Here is a 15,000-nt window from a genome sequence, read left to right as displayed (position 1 = left end):
ATATTGATGTGTATAGTGTATATTGATGTGTATAGTGTATATTGATGTGTATAGTGTATATTGATGTGTATAGTGTATATTGATGTCTATATTGATGTGTATAGTGTATATTGATGTCTATATTGATGTGTATAGTGTATATTGATGTGTATAGTGTATATTGATGTCTATATTGATGTGTATAGTGTATATTGATGTGTATAGTGTATATTGATGTGTATAGTGTATATTGATGTCTATATTGATGTGTATAGTGTATATTGATGTGTATAGTGTATATTGATGTGTATAGGGTATATTGATGTGTATAGTGTATATTGATGTCTATATTGATGTGTATAGTGTATATTGATGTCTATATTGATGTGTATAGTGTATATTGATGTCTATATTGATGTGTATAGTGTATATTGATGTCTATATTGATGTGTATAGTGTATATTGATGTGTATAGTGTATATTGATGTCTATATTGATGTGTATAGTGTATATTGATGTGTATAGTGTATATTGATGTCTATATTGATGTGTATAGTGTATATTGATGTGTATAGTGTATATTGATGTGTATAGTGTATATTGATGTGTATAGTGTATATTGAAGTGTATAGGGTATATTGATGTGTATAGTGTATATTGATGTCTATATTGATGTGTATAGTGTATATTGATGTGTATAGTGTATATTGATGTGTATAGTGTATATTGATGTCTATATTGATGTGTATAGTGTATATTGATGTGTATAGTGTATATTGATGTGTATAGGGTATATTGATGTGTATAGTGTATATTGATGTCTATATTGATGTGTATAGTGTATATTGATGTGTATAGTGTATATTGATGTCTATATTGATGTGTATAGTGTATATTGATGTGTATAGTGTATATTGATGTGTATAGTGTATATTGATGTCTATATTGATGTGTATAGTGTATATTGATGTGTATAGTGTATATTGATGTGTATAGTGTATATTGATGTCTATATTGATGTGTATAGTGTATATTGATGTGTATAGTGTATATTGATGTCTATATTGATGTGTATAGTGTATATTGATGTGTATAGTGTATATTGATGTCTATATTGATGTGTATAGTGTATATTGATGTGTATAGTGTATATTGATGTCTATATTGATGTGTATAGTGTATATTGATGTGTATAGTGTATATTGATGTGTATAGTGTATATTGATGTGTATAGTGTATATTGATGTGTATAGGGTATATTGATGTGTATAGTGTATATTGATGTCTATATTGATGTGTATAGTGTATATTGATGTGTATAGTGTATATTGATGTGTATAGTGTATATTGATGTCTATATTGATGTGTATAGTGTATATTGATGTGTATAGTGTATATTGATGTGTATAGGGTATATTGATGTGTATAGTGTATATTGATGTCTATATTGATGTGTATAGTGTATATTGATGTGTATAGTGTATATTGATGTCTATATTGATGTGTATAGTGTATATTGATGTGTATAGTGTATATTGATGTGTATAGTGTATATTGATGTGTATATTGATGTGTATAGTGTATATTGATGTGTATAGTGTATATTGATGTGTATAGTGTATATTGATGTGTATAGTGTATATTGATGTGTATAGGGTATATTGATGTGTATAGTGTATATTGATGTGTATAGTGTATATTGATGTCTATATTGATGTGTATAGTGTATATTGATGTGTATAGTGTATATTGATGTCTATATTGATGTGTATAGTGTATATTGATGTCTATATTGATGTGTATAGTGTATATTGATGTGTATATTGATGTGTATAGTGTATATTGATGTGTATAGGGTATATTGATGTGTATAGTGTATATTGATGTCTATATTGATGTGTATAGTGTATATTGATGTGTATAGTGTATATTGATGTCTATATTGATGTGTATAGTGTATATTGATGTGTATAGTGTATATTGATGTGTATAGTGTATATTGATGTGTATAGTGTATATTGATGTGTATAGTGTATATTGATGTGTATAGTGTATATTGATGTCTATATTGATGTGTATAGTGTATATTGATGTGTATAGTGTATATTGATGTCTATATTGATGTGTATAGTGTATATTGATGTGTATAGTGTATATTGATGTGTATAGTGTATATTGATGTGTATAGTGTATATTGATGTGTATAGTGTATATTGATGTGTATAGTGTATATTGATGTGTATAGTGTATATTGATGTGTATAGTGTATATTGATGTCTATATTGATGTGTATAGTGTATATTGATGTGTATAGGGTATATTGATGTGTATAGTGTATATTGATGTGTATAGTGTATATTGATGTCTATATTGATGTGTATAGTGTATATTGATGTGTATAGTGTATATTGATGTGTATAGTGTATATTGATGTGTATAGTGTATATTGATGTCTATATTGATGTGTATAGTGTATATTGATGTCTATATTGATGTGTATAGTGTATAGTTATGTGTATATTGATGTATATTCATTGCTCATCTGTAAAAGAGACCTAGGTCTCAGGATTACAAATATTTTCTTTCTGTTTCTTTAGATAACAGGAGGATGACGAGCGATGTGTTTCCGGTAACTGCATTGCCTTGAGACAGCGGCTGCACTGAAGCACTGGAGGGATGGAGGGAGGAAAAATACTGGATGACTAAAAGGAGGACTAAGAGAGATCGTTTTATCTTTGCACAGGCATCAAAAAAAGACTTTGTTTTATCTGTCCAGAGAGAGAGAGAGAGAGAGAGACGAGAGAGACGAGAGAGAGAGAGAGAGAGAGAGAGCGAGAAGAGAGAGAAGAGAGAGAAGAGAGAGAAGAGAGAGAAGAGAGAGAGAGAGAGAGAGAGAGAGAGAGAGAGAGAGAGAGAGAGAGAGAGAGAGAGAGAGAGAGAGAGAGAGAGAGAGAGATAGTCTCAGAAGATGGAGAGGTGCAATATGGGACATTGAGTTTATTGAGCGGGCCAGCATGAAACTGGAGTCATCCTTCGAAAAAGAACAAAGTGAAAAACATATTTTTTTTAAATAAAAAAAGGAACTTAAAAAGGAACAAACGGACATAAATCCATGTGAATGTGCAGGTTGGTTTTCAGATCATGACAGTTTTTTTAATAGGAGGCAAAGTTTTAGAGAAAAAGAAACAAATTAAACGGGTTTTCTTCCTTTGATATTAAGCTACTATATTTTGTTTTATTATTTTCATGATTTAAAATGTAGTTTTCTAGAGAAAAAAAAAAGTTTAATCTTTTTTTTTTTTTTGCCTTAATTTCTCAGACGTTGGAAACTCGTCGGTCCTTTTGTCTAAAATTGTTTAATTAAAACATCTGTAAAAATAAATAAAAAAAAGGAGGGTTATGAATGCTTTAGATGGTTCATGATAAACCGAGACTAAATCTATAGACGTCAGATGCACAGGTTATAAAGAGAACTGAATGAAGAAGATTTTATATGATGTGGTTTGTAGTCATTTGTGTTTTGGGGGAGGAGAAGAGAATCTCCATGGTGATAGTAGGTGGGCGGGGTCAAGAACAATTATGTATAACCGCTGTATTGTGGGAAATGCAGTTTATGGATGATTTTTGGGGGGGGGGGTTACTTAACAATGGCATTAGTGGGTTTTTACTTGCAATATTTGTTTTTACAAAGTTCAACAGTTTTTTGTTTTGTTGTTGCCTGCTTTTGCTTGTCTCATCGCAAAACAAGGAATGAAACAAAAAATAACCAAATAAGTCGACTGAAATGAAAACATAAATATATCGATAAAAATGATCTGTGTACAAAGGGACATGAGTTGAAAAATGAAGCAATAGTTTTAAAGAAATTTGGTGACAATTTTCTTTAGTCTTTTTTTTTATAGCTGTGTATCAAATGAAGCCAACAAACAGAAGCTTTTTATACCACAGAAGAACAAACAGGGAGATACAGTGGAGTAGACTGAGAGATTTTTTTTTTAAATCATATTTGAACTTTTCCGTTTGGCTTTCTTGCTTTTGTTGTATGATGCTCTGTACAATAGATGGTTCGTGGGTTGGACCTGTGGGCTTAAGGACTCTTCCCATTGGCTCTGTTGGGGTCGAGGTGTTCATAGGGTTCTACCATTGGTGCAGTCACGTGTCACTCATACCTTCAGCAAGAAGGTGTGTAAAACAGGTCAGAGAACTGTGCCACAGATAAAAATCTTAGTTGTATCGTAACCCTTCTACAAGGGGGAACTCCAATATAATCTGAGAGAAATCTGAAACAGAGAAACAGAGAAAACCCTTCAGTTTCGGTATCTGATATAGTGATGGTGGTTTATCCAATGTAAAACCACACAGTCTCTCTTCATTTACCACTGAACGGACAGCCACTGTTATAACAGACACAAACCAGGAAGTACATGTTACAGGAAGTAAAACTCATCCGCTGAGCCCCGTTACTGAAGGGATAGGATACTACTGTCTGCAAAGACACCATGCTAGTTTCTGGTAAGCTTATCTGATCAGCTTTAGCTATCTTGTCTGAGACAAAGACACCATGCTAGTTTCTAGTAGCTTATCTGATCAGCTTTAGCTATCTTGTCTGAGACAAAGACACCATGCTAGTTTCTAGTAGCTTATCTGATCAGCTTTAGCTATCTTGTCTGAGACAAAGACACCATGCTAGTTTCTGGTAAGCTTATCTGATCAGCTTTAGCTATCTTGTCTGAGACAAAGACACCATGCTAGTTTCTAGTAGCTTATCTGATCAGCTTTAGCTATCTTGTCTGAGACAAAGACACCATGCTAGTTTCTAGTAGCTTATCTGATCAGCTTTAGCTATCTTGTCTGAGACAAAGACACCATGCTAGTTTCTAGTATCTTACCTGATCAGCTTTAGCTATCTTGTCTGAGACAAAGACACCATGCTAGTTTCTAGTAGCTTATCTGATCAGCTTTAGCTATCTTGTCTGAGACAAAGACACCATGCTAGTTTCTGGTAAGCTTATCTGATCAGCTTTAGCTATCTTGTCTGAGACAAAGACACCATGCTAGTTTCTAGTAGCTTATCTGATCAGCTTTAGCTATCTTGTCTGAGACAAAGACACCATGCTAGTTTCTAGTAGCTTATCTGATCAGCTTTAGCTATCTTGTCTGAGACAAAGACACCATGCTAGTTTCTAGTAGCTTATCTGATCAGCTTTAGCTATCTTGTCTGAGACAAAGACACCATGCTAGTTTCTAGTAGCTTATCTGATCAGCTTTAGCTATCTTGTCTGAGACAAAGACACCATGCTAGTTTCTAGTAGCTTACCTGATCAGCTTTAGCTATCTTGTCTGAGACAAAGACACCATGCTAGTTTCTAGTAGCTTATCTGATCAGCTTTAGCTATCTTGTCTGAGACAAAGACACCATGCTAGTTTCTGGTATCTTATCTGATCAGCTTTAGCTATCTTGTCTGAGACAAAGACACCATGCTAGTTTCTGGTATCTTATCTGATCAGCTTTAGCTATCTTGTCTTAGAGAGGAAAAAAGAAAAGTAAAGTAAAACATACTTTTTTTAAATGTTTTGTGCTGCAATTTTTTGAGAACTGACTTTAATGTGTTAGCTGCTATACAAGTGTTCAGTATTGGGGAGCCAGTCAGCCAGTCAGCCAGACAGTCAGTCAGCCAGTCAGCCAGTCAGCCAGACAGTCAGTCAGTCAGCCAGTCAACCAGTCAGCCGGTCAGTCAGCCAGACAGTCAGTCAGTCAGTCAGCCAGTCAGCCAGCCAGTCATTCAGCCAGTCATTCAGCCAGTCAGCCAGTCAGTCAGTCAGTCAGTCAGCCAGTCAGCCAGTCAGTCAGCCAGTCAGTCAGTCAGCCAGTCAGCCAGTCAGTCAGCCAGTCAGTCAGCCAGTCAGTCAGTCAGTCAGCCAGTCAGCCAGTCAGCCAGCCAGTCAGTCAGCCAGTCAGCCAGTCAGTCAGCCAGTCAGCCAGTCAGTCAGCCAGTCAGCCAGTCAGTCAGTCAGTCAGTCAGCCAGTCAGCCAGTCAGCCAGTCAGCCAGTCAGTCAGTCAGCCAGTCAGCCAGTCAGCCAGTCAGCCAGTCAGCCAGTCAGCCAGTCAGCCAGTCAGTCAGCCAGTCAGAACTCTAGTGTTGGGGGGGGGGGTGTTTTAGAGCCATTTCGAGGCTTGTAGATTTAACAATGGTATAACCAAGATCTAGCTTCGTGATAACTGTACTGTATACATTAAAGTAAAATTCTGATAACAGCACCACCAAGGAGGCTGATTGGCTGATTACAGCACCACCAAGGAAGCTGATTGGCTGATTAAAGTACCATCAAGGAGGCTGATTGGCTGATTAAAGTATCATCAAAGAGGCTGATTGGCTGATTAAAGTACCATCAAGGAGGCTGATTGGCTGATTACAGTACCACCAAGGAGTCTGATTGGCTATCTGTGCTGAGCTCACACCTTGTAAATCTGCCCACCTGACCTGACTCTACATAATGGGAAGTTTCGATTTCTTCTGCTTTCTTTTTGGTTTCAATTTTAATAAAAAATACAAAAGGTAAATAATATATCTGTCCTGCTATTTGATGGTGTGTGTGTGTGTGTGTGTGTGTGTGTGTGTGTGTGTGTGTGTGTGTGTGTGTGTGTGTGTGTGTGTGTGTGTGTGTGTGTGTGTGTGTGTGTGTGTGTGTATAACATCACACCACTAGAGGGCAGTATACAGCCACAGTTAGTTTGAGAGAAGTTCACTTCGCACTCAAAATAACAGCCAAGTTTCCAGTTAGATTAGTCGTATGTACGGGATACGCCTGGCATACAGCGTCCAATGAAATGCTTCCTTTCAAATAAGACATAGAACGGTTAGTGCAGAAAACACAAAGAGAGAGGAGATAGAGAGAGGAGATAGAGAGAGGAGATAGAGAGAGGAGATATAGAGAGGAGATATAGAGGGGAGATATAGAGAGGAGATGGAGAGAGGGGAGATATAGAGCGAGGGGAGATAGAGAGAGGAGATAGAGGGGAGATATAGAGAGGAGATAGAGAGGGGAGATATAGAGAGGAGAGATGAGATAGATAGAGAGAGGAGATAGAGAGAGGAGATAGAGGGGAGATAGAGAGAGGGGAGATGAGATAGAGAGAGGAGATAGAGGGGAGATATAGAGAGGAGATAGAGGGGAGATAGAGAGAGGGGAGATGAGATAGAGAGAGGAGATAGAGAGGAGATAGAGAGAGGAGATAGAGGGGAGATATAGAGAGGGGAGATGAGATAGATAGAGAGAGGAGATAGAGAGAGGAGATAGAGGGGAGATAGAGAGAGGGGAGATGAGATAGAGAGAGGAGATAGAGAGGAGATAGAGAGAGGAGATAGAGGGGAGATATAGAGAGGGGAGATGAGATAGATAGAGAGAGGAGATAGAGAGAGGAGATAGAGGGGAGATAGAGAGAGGGGAGATGAGATAGAGAGAGGAGATAGAGGGGAGATATAGAGAGGAGATGGTGAGAGGGGAGATATAGAGATAGAGAGAGGAGATAGAGGGGAGATAGAGAGAGGTGGGGATAGAGAGAGGGGAGATGAGAGAGAAAATAGAGAAGAATTCACAAAATGAGACAAACACCAAATTGAGACTCTGCATGCAGAATTTTGCAATAAAACGTAAAACACAAGGCAGAATTAGGCCGATATCTGCTAATTATCAAAATCCAGAAAAGAGCTCTTAAATCCTACAACCACCTAAAAGGAAGCGATTCCCAAACCTTCCATAACAAAGCCATCACCGACAGAGAGATGAACCTGGAGAAGAGTCCCCTAAGCAAGCTGGTCCTGGGGCTCTGTTCACAAACACAAACAGACACCACAGAGCCCCAGGACAGCAGCACAATTAGACCCAACCAAATCATGAGAAAACAAAAAGATAATTACTTGACACATTGGAAAGAATTAACAAAAAAACAGAGCAAACTAGAATGCTATTTGGCCCTAAACAGAGAGTACACAGCGGCAGAATACCTGACCACTGTGACTGACCCAAAATTAAGGAAAGCTTTGACTATGTACAGACTCAGTGAGCATAGCCTTGCTATTGAGAAAGGCCGCCGTAGGCTGACCTGGCTCTCAAGAGAAGACAGGCTATGTGCTCACTGCCCACAAAATGAGGTGGAAACTGAGCTGCACTTCCTAACCTCCTGTCCAATGTATGACCATATTAGAGAGACATATTTCCTTCAGATTACACAAATCCACAAAGAATTTGAAAACAAATCCGATTTTGATAAACTCCCACATCTACTGGGTGAGTGTAATGTTTACCTACTGGGTGAGTGTAATGTTTACCTACTGGGTGAGTGTAATGTTTACCTACTGGGTGAGTGTAATGGTTACCTACTGGGTGAGTGTAATGTTTACCTACTGGGTGAGTGTAATGTTTACCTACTGGGTGAGTGTAATGTTTACCTACTGGGTGAGTGTAATGTTTACCTACTGGGTGAGTGTAATGTTTACCTACTGGGTGAGTGTAATGTTTACCTACTGGGTGAGTGTAATGTTTACCTACTGGGTGAGTGTAATGTTTACCTACTGGGTGAGTGTAATGTTTACCTACTGGGTGAGTGTAATGTTTACCTACTGGGTGAGTGTAATGTTTATCTACTGGGTGAGTGTAATGTTTACCTACTGGGTGAGTGTAATGTTTATCTACTGGGTGAGTGTAATGTTTACCTACTGGGTGAGTGTAATGTTTACCTACTGGGTGAGTGTAATGTTTACCTACTGGGTGAGTGTAATGTTTACCTACTGGGTGAGTGTAATGTTTACCTACTGGGTGAGTGTAATGTTTACCTACTGGGTGAGTGTAATGTTTACCTACTGGGTGAGTGTAATGTTTACCTACTGGGTGAGTGTAATGTTTACCTACTGGGTGAGTGTAATGTTTACCTACTGGGTGAGTGTAATGTTTACCTACTGGGTGAGTGTAATGTTTACCTACTGGGTGAGTGTAATGTTTACCTACTGGGTGAGTGTAATGTTTACCTACTGGGTGAGTGTAATGTTTACCTACTGGGTGAGTGTAATGTTTACCTACTGGGTGAGTGTAATGTTTACCTACTGGGTGAGTGTAATGTTTACCTACTGGGTGAGTGTAATGTTTACCTACTGGGTGAGTGTAATGTTTACCTACTGGGTGAGTGTAATGTTTATCTACTGGGTGAGTGTAATGTTTACCTACTGGGTGAGTGTAATGTTTACCTACTGGGTGAGTGTAATGTTTACCTACTGGGTGAGTGTAATGTTTACCTACTGGGTGAGTGTAATGTTTACCTACTGGGTGAGTGTAATGTTTACCTACTGGGTGAGTGTAATGTTTACCTACTGGGTGAGTGTAATGTTTACCTACTGGGTGAGTGTAATGTTTACCTACTGGGTGAGTGTAATGTTTACCTACTGGGTGAGTGTAATGTTTACCTACTGGGTGAGTGTAATGTTTACCTACTGGGTGAGTGTAATGTTTACCTACTGGGTGAGTGTAATGTTTACCTACTGGGTGAGTGTAATGTTTACCTACTGGGTGAGTGTAATGTTTACCTACTGGGTGAGTGTAATGTTTACCTACTGGGTGAGTGTAATGTTTACTGTTCATGTTTTATTGTTTATTTTACTTAGTTTATCCATTTCACTTGCTATGGCAAAGTAAACATATGTTTCCCATGCCAAGAAAGCCCAATGAATTGAATTGAATTAAATTGAATTGGAGGGAGAGAGAAGGAATGAATGAATGGCAGTATAGATATTATTGACTACTTCAACCATGACCTTTCATCATGTGACCTCTAACCCCCACACTAAGATCTAACCTTTCATCATGTGACCTCTAACCCCCACACTAAGATCTAACCTTTCATCATGTGACCTCTAACCCCCACACTAAGATCTAACCTTTCATCATGTGACCTCTAACCCCCACACTAAGATCTAACCTTTCATCATGTGACCTCTAACCCCCACACTAAGATCTAACCTTTCATCATGTGACCTCTAACCCCCACACTAAGATCTAACCTTTCATCATGTGACCTCTAACCCCCACACTAAGATCTAACCTTTCATCATGTGACCTCTAACCCCCACACTAAGATCTAACCTTTCATCATGTGACCTCTAACCCCCACACTAAGATCTAACCTTTCATCATGTGACCTCTAACCCCCACACTAAGATCTAACCTTTCATCATGTGACCTCTAACCCCCACACTAAGATCTAACCTTTCATCATGTGACCTCTAAACCCCACACTAAGATCTAACCTTTCATCATGTGACCTCTAACCCCCACACTAAGATCTAACCTTTCATCATGTGACCTCTAACCCCCACACTAAGATCTAACCTTTCATCATGTGACCTCTAACCCCCACACTAAGATCTAACCTTTCATCATGTGACCTCTAACCCCCACACTAAGATCTAACCTTTCATCATGTGATCTCTAACCCCCACACTAAGATCTAACCTTTCATCATGTGACCTCTAACCCCCACACTAAGATCTAACCTTTCATCATGTGACCTCTAACCCCCACACTAAGATCTAACCTTTCATCATGTGACCTCTAACCCCCACACTAAGATCTAACCTTTCATCATGTGACCTCTAAACCCCACACTAAGATCTAACCTTTCATCATGTGACCTCTAAACCCCACACTAAGATCTAACCTTTCATCATGTGACCTCTAACCCCCACACTAAGATCTAACCTTTCATCATGTGACCTCTAACCCCCACACTAAGATCTAACCTTTCATCATGTGACCTCTAACCCCCACACTAAGATCTAACCTTTCATCATGTGACCTCTAACCCCCACACTAAGATCTAACCTTTCATCATGTGACCTCTAACCCCCACACTAAGATCTGACCTTTCATCATGTGACCTCTAACCCCCACACTAAGATCTAACCTTTCATCATGTGAACTCTTTTATCATGTGACCCCCCAGTCCCTCCACCCCTCCCAGTGCCTCCATCCTCCCCAGTCCCACCATCCTCCCCAGTCCCTCCACCCCTCCCCAGTCCCTCCACCCCTCCCAGTGCCTCCAGCCTCCCCAGTCCCTCCACCCTCCAGGGTGCCTCCAGCCTCCCCAGTCCCTCCATCCTCCCCAGTCCCACCATCCTCCCCAGTCCCTCCACCCCTCCCCAGTCCCTCCACCCCTCCCAGTGCCTCCAGCCTCCCCAGTCCCTCCACCCTCCCCAGTGCCTCCAGCCTCCCCAGTCCCTCCACCCCTACCCAGCCCCTCCACTCCTCCCAGTGCCTCCACTTCTCCCAGTGCCTCCAGCCTCCCCAGTCCCTCCAGCCTCCCCAGTCCCTCCACCCCTCCCCAGCCCCTCCACCCGTCCCAGTGCCTCCATCCTCCCCAGTCCCACCATCCTCCCCAGTCCCTCCACCCCTCCCCAGTCCCTCCACCCCTCCCAGTGCCTCCAGCCTCCCCAGTCCCTCCACCATCCCCAGTGCCTCCAGCCTCCCCAGTCCCTCCACCCCTCCCCAGCCCCTCCACCCCTCCCAGTGCCTCCAGCCTCCCCAGTCCCTCCACCCTCCCCAGTGCCTCCAGCCTCCCCAGTCCCTCCACCCCTCCCCAGCCCCTCCACCCGTCCCAGTGCCTCTAGCCTCCCCAGTCCCTCCACCCTCCCCAGTGCCTCCAGCCTCCCCAGTCCCTCCATCCCTCCCAGTCCCTCCACCCTCCCCAGTGCCTCCAGCCTCCCCAGTCCCTCCACCCTCCCCAGTGCCTCCAGCCTCCCCAGTCCCTCCACCCTCCCCAGTGCCTCCAGCCTCCCCAGTCCCTCCACCCTCCCCAGTCCCTCCACCCACCCTTCCACCCTCACCCTCCAGTCTCATTGATAGGAGGATTGTCTCTCAGTACAACAAGACATTGTAGCAGGCTCCGTGACCTTTAAATCCTACTGTCCCCTGTCATGACCCCTCGCTGCCACACGCCCCCTACTGCTCTCTGCAACAGCACAATAACTGTGTTCCAAATGGCACACTATTCCCTATATAGTGCACTACTCCTGACCGGAGCCCTATTCCCTATATAGTGCACTACTTCTGACCAGAGCCCTATTCCCTATATAGTGCACTACATTAGACCAGGACCCTATTCCCTACATAGTGCACTACTTTAGACCAGAGCACTATTCCCTACATAGTGCACTACTTTAGACCAGAGCCCTATTCCCTACATAGTGCACTACTTTAGACCAGAGCCCTATTCCCTATATAGTGCACTACTTTAGACCAGAGCCCTATTCCCTACATAGTGCACTACTTTAGACCAGAGCCCTATTTCCTATATAGTGCACTACTTTAGACCAGAGCCCTATTCCCTATATAGTGCACTACTTTAGACCAGAGCCCTATTCCCTACATAGTGCACTACTTTAGACCAGAGCCCTATTCCCTACATAGTGCACTACTTTAGACCAGAGCCCTATTCCCTATATAGTGCACTACTTTAGACCAGAGCCCTATTCCCTACATAGTGCACTACTTTAGACCAGAGCCCTATTCCCTATATAGTGCACTACTTTAGACCAGAGCCCTATTCCCTATATAGTGTACTACTTTAGACCAGAGCCCTATTCCCTATATAGTGCACTACTTTAGACCAGAGCCCTATTCCCTATATAGTGTACTACTTTAGACCAGAGCCCTATTCCCTATATAATGCACTACTTTAGACCAGAGCCCTATTCCCTATATAGTGTACTACTTTAGACCAGAGCCCTATTCCCTATATAGTGTACTACTTTAGACCAGAGCCCTATTCCCTATATAATGCACTACTTTAGACCAGAGCCCTATTCCCTATATAATGCACTACTTTAGACCAGAGCCCTATTCCCTATATAGTGTACTACTTTAGACCAGAGCCCTATTCCCTATATAGTGTACTACTTTAGACCAGAGCCCTATTCCCTATATAATGCACTACTTTAGACCAGAGCCCTATTCCCTATATAATGCACTACTTTAGACCAGAGCCCTATTCCCTATATAATGCACTACTTTATACCAGAGCCCTATTCCCTATATAATGCACTACTTTAGACCAGAGCCCTATTCCCTATATAATGCACTACTTTAGACCAGAGCCCTATTCCCTATATAATGCACTACTTTAGACCAGAGCCCTATTCCCTATATAATGCCCTACGTCTGATCAGAGCCCTGTCTGTGGTCACAGCTGACATTTAACTGCTCAATAGAACTATTTAACAGACCCACTACTGTACAGTAGAGTGTGTGTGTGTGTGTGTGTGTGTGTGTGTGTGTGTGTGTGTGTGTGTGTGTGTGTGTGTGTGTGTGTGTGTGTGTGTGTGTGTGTGTGTGTGTGTGTGTGTGTGTGTGTGTGTGTGTGTGTGTGTGTGTGTGTGTGTGTGTGTGTGTGAAATAGAGAATATTTCCCAGGCGTTACATGTTGACACATTGAAATCCTTGTTCTCCAACATGATTTGTCAGACTGTAGAATGATCCGGAACGTAGAGTGGATGTAGACTGTACAGTGTGGGATTGGGATCAGTCAGACTGTAGAATAATCCGGAACGTAGAGTGGATGTAGACTGTACAGTGTGGGATTGGGATCAGTCAGACTGTAGAATGATCCGGAACCTAGAGTGGATGTAGACTGTACAGCATGGGATTGGGGTCAGTAAGACTGTAGAATGATCCGGAACCTAGAGTGGATGTACATTTACATTTACATTACATTTAAGTCATTTAGCAGACGCTCTTATCCAGAGCGACTTACAAATTGGTGCATTCACCTTATGACATCCAGTAGAACAGTCACTTTACAATAGTGCATCTAAATCTTAAAGGGGGGTGAGAAGGATTACTTATCCTATCCTAGGTATTCCTTAAAGAGGTGGGGTTTCAGGTGTCTCCGGAAGGTGGTGATTGACTCCGCTGTCCTGGCGTCGTGAGGGAGTTTGTTCCACCATTGGGGGGCCAGAGCAGCGAACAGTTTTGACTGTAGACTGTACAGTGTGGGATTGGGGTCAGTCAGACTGTAGAATGATCCGGAATCTAGAGTGGATGTAGACTGTACAGTGTGGGATTGGATCATGATTGATAGGACTTCACACCATCCAGACCACATGTGGGCAGATTCATTATTCATCCAGATAACAGCAATCTATTATATCCCATGTCGTCCTTCATAACCTCTCTTCCTCCTCTCATCGCCCCTCCACCTCTACTCTTCTCTACTACCCCCTCCTCTCCCCTCATCTCCTCTCCCCCTCCTCCTCTCTTCCCCTCCTCTCATCTCCCCTCCTCTTCTACTCTTCTCTACTACTCCCTCCTCTCCCCTCATCTCCTCTCCCCCTCCTCATCTCCTCTCCCCTCATCTCCTCTCCCCCTCCTCCTCTCATCTCCTCTCCCCCTCCTCCTCTCACTCCCCTCCTCTCCTCTCCCCTCATCTTCTCTCCTCTCCCCTCCTCTCCTCTCCCCTCATCTCCTCTCCTCTCCCCCTCCTTCTCTCCTCTGCCCTTTCCTCCTCTCCTCTCATCTCCTCTCCCTCCCCTCCTCTCCCCCTCCTCATCTCCTCTCCCCCTTCTCCTCTCCTCTCATCTCCTCTCCCCCTTCTCCTCTCCTCTCATCTCATCTCCTCTCCCCCTCCTCCTCTCCCTCCCCTCCACTCCTCTCCCCTAATCTCCTCTCCCCCTCCTCCTCTCCTCTCATCTCCTCTCCCCCTCCTCCTCTCCCTCCCCTCCTCTCCTCATCTCATCTCCTCTCCCCCTCCTGCTCTCTTCCCCTCCTCTCATCTCCCCTCCTCCTCTACTCTTCTCTACTACCCCCTACTCTCCCCTTTCTCCTCTCTCCTCTCCTCTGACCTCCTCTTCTTCCTCCCCCTTCCTCTACCTCCCCTCCTCTTCTCTCCTCCTCTTCTCCCCTCCCCTCCCCCTTTTCCCCCCCTCTTCTCTATCTCCTCCTCCTCTCTCCATTCATCACCCCTCCTTCCCCTCTCC

At 42.4% G+C, this 15,000-nt stretch overlaps 1 protein-coding gene and 1 long non-coding RNA gene across 2 annotated transcripts in view; both read left to right on the top strand.

Moving 5' to 3' along the window:
* The window catches only part of LOC124023331 (RNA-binding motif, single-stranded-interacting protein 3-like), a 78,858-nt gene extending 76,015 nt beyond the window's left edge, over positions 1–2,843 (top strand). Inside the window, exon 10 of the mRNA XM_046337846.1 lies at positions 2,577–2,843. Coding sequence (XP_046193802.1) covers positions 2,577–2,580 — 4 coding nt within the window. The 3' untranslated portion in view covers positions 2,581–2,843. The remainder of the gene's footprint in view (positions 1–2,576) is intronic.
* Positions 2,844–4,242: 1,399 nt separating this feature from the next.
* Positions 4,243–6,545, top strand: LOC124023332. Its single transcript, XR_006836694.1, has 2 exons — positions 4,243–4,491; positions 6,238–6,545. It is a non-coding gene; the product is annotated as an uncharacterized LOC124023332 (long non-coding RNA).
* Positions 6,546–15,000: the final 8,455 nt, after the last annotated feature.

Source organism: Oncorhynchus gorbuscha, unplaced genomic scaffold (genome assembly GCF_021184085.1).
Source record: "Oncorhynchus gorbuscha isolate QuinsamMale2020 ecotype Even-year unplaced genomic scaffold, OgorEven_v1.0 Un_scaffold_1591, whole genome shotgun sequence".
Taxonomy (NCBI): Eukaryota; Metazoa; Chordata; class Actinopteri; order Salmoniformes; family Salmonidae; genus Oncorhynchus; species Oncorhynchus gorbuscha.
The sequence above is the reverse complement of the archived record's forward strand: the minus strand, read 5'-3'. Positions and strand labels throughout refer to the sequence as shown.